Source organism: Pipra filicauda, unplaced genomic scaffold (assembly GCF_003945595.2).
Source record: "Pipra filicauda isolate LSUMZ 115617 unplaced genomic scaffold, ASM394559v2 scaffold105_size2325265_pilon, whole genome shotgun sequence".
Classification (NCBI taxonomy): Eukaryota; Metazoa; Chordata; class Aves; order Passeriformes; family Pipridae; genus Pipra; species Pipra filicauda.
In genome coordinates, this window is record NW_024103496.1 from 170,925 (window position 1) to 179,276 (window position 8,352).

The window sequence follows — 8,352 nt, forward strand, 5'->3', positions numbered from 1 at the left end:
GTTAGTATTGATTAGTTAATGACTCATAAGTATTCTCAGGAATTCATTAGCAGGATGTTTTTACTTTTCTTTGTTTTTGAAGAGGAGCTTAATTTAAATAGTGGTTCCTGATTTAGAGAACAAAAAATACAAATGTAAGCCAAATATTTGTTAGTTTTTAATCATGTATTCTAGTATTAAGATGATGTTCTCATCTCTTTTGCTAATTGTTTTGCTGAACAAATTATTACTTGCAGTAGTATTTTGAATTTTTATGGAGTTTTTCTTTTTTTCAGACATTAAAAAAAACCCACCACAATTCAAATGTCGTAACTTAAATAGGGTATCCAGGGCTAGCATGGCGAGACTGTGTATATTATACTTCTCTTATATATATGCATTATGGAAAAATCTATGCTGTGAAGTAATGCAAAGGATATTTGGTCATTTTAAAAGCAATGTCCTGGTCTCAGCTGGGATAGAGTTAATTTTCTTCCTAGTGCTGTGTTTTGTATTCAGTATGAGAGTACTCTTGATAAGAGACTGATGTTTTGGATGTCGCTGAGTATTTTTTCTCTGCCTGCTATCTCTTCACTGTTTCTTGATTTTTTTTAGTGTTTTTCAGAACTTGAAACACTGTATGAAATTATATTACAGAAGTGTTTATTGGGGTAAGGACTGCTTGAGGCACAACTGTTTTCTTTCTGCAGATTATAAAACAATCACTTTGTCAGTGTGATTATAAAGAGATGGAAATTACTCTAGGCAGGGAAGATATCAGTTAGTTGGATGAGGGAGGGGAAGTTCACAGGCTCTCAAACATTCAAGAATTTTTTCATGCCTAGTAGATTAGGGAATGTACTATGAATCGGTTTAACACCTCTGCTTTCATAATAAATTCTTACATATTCTTCCTACTCTGCACAAAATTTTTCTGCACTCCCCACTCTCACCGTGTTAGTTCAGGATGCCCTGTTCAGCCACATCTCACTGCCTTTCTTTCATTCAAAAAAAAAATCATACAATCTCTTATTAAGATCCACTGTGTTCTCCATGTAGCAACTACCTTCCTGAGATATACTACTTTTAGCCACTGTTTTTTTTCCAGTCTGAAGAAAAAGAGTTAACAGCTTGTTGTATATGCTTGTTTTCACTCAGACTTGATCGTATTTCCTTATTTTTTAACTTTTCTCTTTAGGAAATCCTTTTCTTTCTCTTACTTATCCTCTTCTCTTTTTGGAATGTCCTTGCTTTTACTCTTGTATTAAATGGATTAACATATTATCTACAAACCTTATCTTGCATCATCTTCAAATCCTCACAGCTACAAACCCAAGAGAACAATATTTTATTGAACTGTATTTAAAAATAGAACTACATACTTGTGATCTTCACTGTTATTCTTTTGATGTATTATGGATTTTGTTCCATGTAAGTTATAAGTTGAACAGTAATATACTTGGTAAAATCTAGGGTTTGAGTCTTGGTCTATAGGTGTTCAGGTCATTCTGAATTTGAGTTGGTGTTTCTTGCCAGTGGCTCGTTCTTAGAAACAGAAGTGGTAGAAAAAAATCTGTGTGTACATAGGCCATTCCAGTTCAGTATGTGTTACTACAGACCAGCATTTTATACAGAAGTTTATACATTACATTACATTAATTTTATGTGACCTTTCAGTAACACTTGAAATATTTCCCAGTTAAGGCCCAAAGAGTTCAGCAGTTCCTCTTTTTTGTTTCTCTTTTTTTTAAAAAAACAGAAAACACTGATTTTGCATTTTATTCTCGAATATTTTTTGAAACTTGTAAATTCCACAAATATCTATTTGCCATTTGTACCTCTACACCATTTCTTCACTTTTTTTTTCTCTGTCATGACTTTAATTTTCTTCTGAAAGCTTTTATATGCCAGACTTATTTTGCTATACAAGCAGATAAATAAGTTTCAATAGTAATATTGTTTGTATATTTCAATAGTAATATTGCCTGACAGTAAACATCTAGAGGAAAGCTCAGAGTCTTCATTACACTCCTGGTGATGAGGAAAAGTCCTGCTTCTAATCCTGTAGCATCTCTGCCCTGATCTGGCCAGCACTGGTAATGGTGTTTGTGTTCTGGGGAACAGGAGTGCTACTGTGGAAATTGTCTGCCTTGAATAAAATAAATTGTTGTCCCTTGAGAGCTCTTAACATCTAGAAACTGCTACTCTTGTCTGAACAAGAGCAGGACAGCACTCGATAATCTTATGCAGCATTTTTTCACATTGTATGTTCTGAAATTTGTATGCTTTGTTCATTAAAACTTGTTCATATTTCCTTCCTTTTTAACTCCTTTCTATAGTAAATGCTTTTGTATCCATTTCTTTTGCTCTTCCTGTTTTTGGATATTTGTAGCAGGATCATTTTTGCCTTATGGTGATTGTTTGAGGATTATGTATGCTGTGTAGACATGGCACTTAAGGACATGGTTTAGTGGTGGACTTGGCAGTGTTAGGTTTAGGGTTGGACTTAGTGATCTTAAAGGTCTTTTCCAACCTAAATGGTTCTATGATTCTGTGCAGTTTAACACTTTGACTCTTCAAGTCTGGTTAAACAAAGGCAGTACCAGTTTTTGCATATTATTGAGAGAATTGCTGTTTGCAGACAGTGCCTTTATAATGACTCTGCTGCAGCAGAATCTCGTGATACTTGAAAAATGGCTGCAAAAGAGCAAAAAGCTAAATAATCTTAAAAGCTGAAAAAATAGGTGGTAACTAATAACACCTGCTGTGAATATTTAGTCTAACTTTCTAATGTCTATACTACTATTTTAAATATCAGTTTAGACTGATTTTATGTATTCAAATCTATTTTTACATAATTTTAAAAATTCAAAATGACAGTTTTAGGAGGAGAATAGTTAGTTATGTATCCTACTTGATGCCTGGTTTTCTTCCTGAACATGGTGGAGTGGTTTAAGAAGTGATCTAATGGAACTATCTTTTAATCTTGTTATGCTAAAATCCCTGGAGCAGTTTGGTGAGTCTTCAGAATTTCTTTGTTCAAGATGCAGAAAGGGTGAAATTTCAGGTTACTGTAGGATAACGATTTGTGGGGAAAGCCTCAGTATAGAAACCCACATAGAATGCAAAAATTCCACTATTAGCAACTTGCCTGTAAATGTGTGTTGTGTGGTGATAACATACAGGAGTTGTCCAAATGGGAATTTACATGTATGTGTTATATGTGTGTGAATTTACATTTAGGCATTGTGGGCATAGTGACTCATATAAATTGTATGCTGTTATGAAGCTTCTATGAAAGCATGCAAGCTGTCCTTCTGAAGAAGGAGGTGATGTACTGTACCTGGCAAGCCTCATGAGAATTTGCTCTCTCTCTGTTTCAGTTTCCTTAAATCAACAAACCTGTAACAGACTTGTTTAATGCTCAATGTCCCCATGGAATTAGGGTTATTAAATGGAGAAGGGAATACCATACAAGAGCTTTGGGTTAGCAAAGTGTTTATTCCTGTAGACCCTTTAGAGAGAGGAGGGTGAGGAGGGAGACCTCTGGGTAGAAAAGTTGATTGTTTACTTCTATGAATGCTGGGGGAATTAGTCATCTTGTGAAAAGTTTCTTGAAACTAGTTTTATTCACTGTGGTGCTTTACCCCCTTCTCATGCAATATTACTGTGCATCTGTCTCCACTCTCAAACTCAGCTGCTAAAAATTCTTTACTGAGCTCACTATTGTCTTTGTTTTGTGAGAAATTTTGGCTCTTTGGGCAGTGTTATGTGCCCTTATTGAGGTTCCTGTCTAAACAGCTCAGAAAGCACCAGAATAACAACTGTGTGGTAAAAATAGACCTGTTGACAATGTTATTTGAGAATTCACATAAATGTACGTGTGCCATGAATAGTTATTTAATTTGCTGTGCAGTTTGGCATTTCAGATAAGAACATGGCATTTGGCTTTGAACTTTTGAGTACATTGGGTATGGAGATTAGCTTTTTGCTTTGGGCCAGAGATAGTCAAACTTGTTGTAGAGCAGCATTTTACTATTGTCTAGTATTTTGTGGATTGGAGAATTTATGGGTTAACAAGCACTATTACTTTTGTTTCTAGTAATTCTACAGCAGTATAAGGGTAGGCTGGATGTTGCCTTTTACTATTGAAGAAGGGCTGATCGTGTCTTGGAGCCTGAGGAACTATGTACTTTCCTTATTTCTGTATGACTTTTGGCAGGTGATTTCTGATTTCTAATGTTGGCATTTTAGCTTTCGCATTTTCAGAATTGTAGAAAACTGATTTGCTTTATAGGAATATGAGGCAAAACTAATTTGAACATGTAAGGTATTCAGTTTATACTTTTTCTGTCAGTTATAGACATAAGTTACTAGAATCTGTATGTAGGGTGGTAGAAAACAGAATAACTATGTATTATATTTTGCCTGGAAGTATATAATGGAATTAACATATCTGGATTTCAGTTGATTCATTCAAAAGTATTGAAAGGGACAGTGGGAGGTGTTCGAACTACAAAAAAAATCGAGGGGGCGCGGGACAACATCACTTCCTCATAGTGGGTTTGCAGAATAGTTGGGCTGTAATTACCATTATGCTGGCAGAAAGAATCATTTGCCTGCGGTTGCTTTTTCTTTGTTGCTTTTGCAGAAGGATTCTAATTTCAACTTTTTTTTCTGTGCATAAATACGTCTCAATAGTTTCTAAATTGCTTCCCCTAAGAAAAATGAACAGTTTAAGGTGCTTTATGAAAATTGCAGTCTGTTGGTCCCTCAAAGGTGAACATCTGTCCGGTTGCTAGCTCAGTTTTCCCCAGGGCTCAGCTTTGGGGCCAGTCCTGTTTAACATCTTTATTGATGATGTGAACATGGGGATTGAGTGCACCCTCAGTAAATTTGCAGATGACACTAAGTTGGGTGGGAGTGTAGATCTGCTTGAGGGTAGGAAGGTTCTGCAGTGGCATCTAGACAGACTCAATCCATGGGCTAAGGGCAACTGCATGAGGTTCAACAAGACCAAGTGCTGGGTCCTGCACTTGGGTCACAACAACCCTGTGCAGCACTACAGGCTCAGGGAGGAATGGCTTGAGAGCTGTTCAGCCGAAAGGGACTTTGGGGTGTTGGTCCACAGCTGGCTCAGTATGAGCCAGCAGTGTGCCCAGGTGGCCAAGAAGGCAAATGGCATCCTGGCCTGTATCAGGAGTATTGTGGCCAGTAGGACTAGAGAAGTGATCGTGCTGTAGTCAGCACTGGTGAGGCTGCGCCTCAAGTACTGCATTCAGTTTTGGGCCCCTCACTTTTAAAAAGGACGTTGAGGTGCTGAAGCGTGCCCAGAGAAAGGCAACAAGGCTTGTGAAGGGTCTAGAAAATATGTCTTATGAGGAACAGCTGAGGAAGCTGGGCTTGTTTAGTCTTGAGGAGGCTCAGGGGGCACTTCGTGGCTCTCTACAAACTGAAAGGAGGTTGTAGCGAGCTGGGGGCTGGTCTCTTCTGCCACGCCTGCAGTGAGAGGACAAAAGGAAATGGCCCTAACCTGAGACAAGGATGATTCAGATTAGATAGTAGAAAAAACTTTTTCACTGTTAGCATGGTCAGGCATAGGAATAGGTTGCCTGGGGAGGTGGTGGAGTCACCATCCCTGGAATGTTCAAGAGGCGAAGTGTCTGGATGTCGTGCTGGGTAATGCGGTTTAGGGGTTACACTGGTAGTGCTGGGTGTATGGTTAGACTGGATGATCTTGAGGTCTCTTCCAACCATGATAATTCTATGCTCAACTTTGTCAGGACTATTTGTCCTGGGTTTTTTTTCTGTACCTTAAGGAATTGCCTTTAATAGACTGGGGTTTACTGTTTTTTGTATTCACAGAACTGTGCTAAAGAATAATGACTTGAGATCAAGACAAGAATTAACTACTCACCTCACCAATCAGTGGCCTTCCCCAGGAGCTCTGGATGTCAATGCTGTTGCCTTGGACACTCTACTTTACAGAAAGCACAATCAACAATGGGATGAGTAAGTTTAATGTTTATTTTGATTCCCCTCTAGAGGAACAGAGAAACTGAAAATTATGTATTTCCCTCAGCACACTCTGAATCATATCCTGTCAGAGTTACCTGTTACAATGTACAACGATCAGCTGGTAAATAAAATCAATTTCTCTTGCTTACCATAAAAATTTCCTTCCTTTGGATTAATTTAAAAAAGGAGAGAAAAAGGAACTATTGCTTTAGGAAAAAACTGAAGCAATCATTTGATTTAGGAAATAAACAAATGAAAAAGTGTTTTAAGAGAAGAAAGATTAACTGCCTAGGTTTTTCTAGAAAATGTTTTAAGAGTTGAAGATATCTAGTTATATCTTTAAATGTGTTGCTATTACATATTGATTGCTTTGCAGGAAAAGTTTTCAAAGTCTGGACCAGCTTTCAGCAGATGTTAGTCTTTCTCAATCTTCTCTGGATCCAGGTCACTCACAGGATGGGAAGCAGGATGGAATGAACATGTTAAATGAAGGTACAGAGCCAGTCTAGTGGCTTCCTTTAATTTTGTTCTTCATAGCTCTGAACTTCAGTCGCTGTGAGATGAGTTTTCAGTGTGAAGAAAATATACATTGAAAAGCATATTTTTCATTGTTATGCAAAGTGTTTCAGAGTCCGTGGGGAAACCCCCAAGGACTTTGCTTCAAATAATTTTGGATTTATGAAGATACCCACCCCACTCCCCCAATAAGTATAAGACTTTGTGCTGTGTTTAAAGCTAAGCTTCAAGTATGTTGCATATCTTCTTTTGCCATCACAGAACCAGTCAGCTCTGTTACAAGGAAGATCTTCTGACATCTTTCTGCTGTAATAAACGCTTTCATTTTGGTTCTTAAAAGAAAGATTAAAGGCAACTGGATTTGCAATTACCACTGTCATTCTTATATCTTGCATTTATCTGTGAAGATGCAGCCTGACAGTGTTTCTATTAAAATAGAGAGAGGAACGTGATATGAACTGTGTATATAAGTGTAATATACATACACATTTCCTTTCAAAACCTGTATATTTATCAAAGCTTAGCTGCTCCATCTCGTGGGCAATTGTAAAAGCAGAAAATGATGGAAGACGTATGAAATAGTAGTATTTTGGGCATAGAACATAAATTAATATAAAAAATCCTTTTTGTATCTCATCAAAGCTTTAAATGGACTTGATAATACAGAGCTTTAGTATTACATAACTGTTAAAGTTTCTTGGGTTTAAAATATCAAGGATGAAAAATGTAGATTTTTTTTAAAAACACTGTAAGCAGTCTTAAAATCTAATTCAAGTTTGCTTAGAGAAAGTGAAACAGAATAAACATGGCTCTTATAAAGAGTTCTTGTGCAGATCTACTTTCAACTGTTTGCACTGTTAATCACTTGAAGCTATGCTTTGTCTTCTGAAAATTAAAGTGCGGCAAAACCAGTGGTAATAATAGTTTAGGTTTTGATTTCAACACTGTCTTTAAAGGTAGCATACCATCTCGTTTCTAAATCAGTGACGTTCATTAGCACTTAAGTTTTAATGTTTGTAAGTTTAAGTTTGTAAGACACAGTGATCCTGCTGTGGTATCTTTGGTCTAACTCTCAATATGGCAGTTTTAACTAAATGATTGCAAGTTAAATTTTCACACTACTTCGTAATTCTTTGTAATGTAATTTATTAGCAGAGTTAGAACAGGTATTCTGAGAAGACATAAAATAAACAGAGAAATTGTCCAGTGCAGTTTCATATGGGTATGTTTCATGTTAGCTGTCAGCTGTATTTGGATAACAGGGCAGATCTTTGCACTGCTACTCCTGCACTGTGTGGCGTTTTCCAGTGGTTGGAGCCTAATGCATTTCAAATTACCAAGGTTTAAAAAACAAAACATGCTTGTTTTGATAGAAATAGATCCTGATCCAGTTAATTCTACTCCTTTCTGTGGGATTTAAAATAAGATCTTTGGTGCTGACATTGTATTAGTAATGTCACTTCCATTTATACACAATGGACTTTATATACAGTTGCCTTCCATTTATATACAGTGGACAATTTATATACAATGAACTGGTGCTGGAATTAGTAACTTCACTTCACTGTGTAGTCAGTGGAGCCTTTGGATCTGCCTCTGCAGGAGACTGACTACAGCCCAGCCTGTAGTGCACAGGTAGGGATCTCTGTACCACCTGGACAGGGAAGGTGTGGCATAAATTACGTGTCTTCCCAATGGCATTTATGAAGCATGCCTGTGCTGAAGCAGTAGTGTGTAACTCATAATAGTGTAGATGAAACTGCCTTTTCTGTTATTTCTTTTTTTTCTGTTATCTTGTGCTGTAAAAATTATTAGCTTAATTCTTGTTTTTCTTAACAG

The 8,352-nt window shown here is 37.0% G+C and overlaps 1 protein-coding gene across 1 annotated transcript in view; it reads left to right on the plus strand.

The window, feature by feature from the left end:
• RUNDC3B (RUN domain containing 3B) overlaps window positions 1–8,352 on the plus strand; it is a 51,469-nt gene that overhangs the window by 40,749 nt on the left and 2,368 nt on the right. The window contains exons 9-10 of the mRNA XM_027727666.2: window positions 5,845–5,991; window positions 6,374–6,489. Coding sequence (XP_027583467.1) covers window positions 5,845–5,991; window positions 6,374–6,489 — 263 coding nt within the window. The remainder of the gene's footprint in view (window positions 1–5,844; window positions 5,992–6,373; window positions 6,490–8,352) is intronic.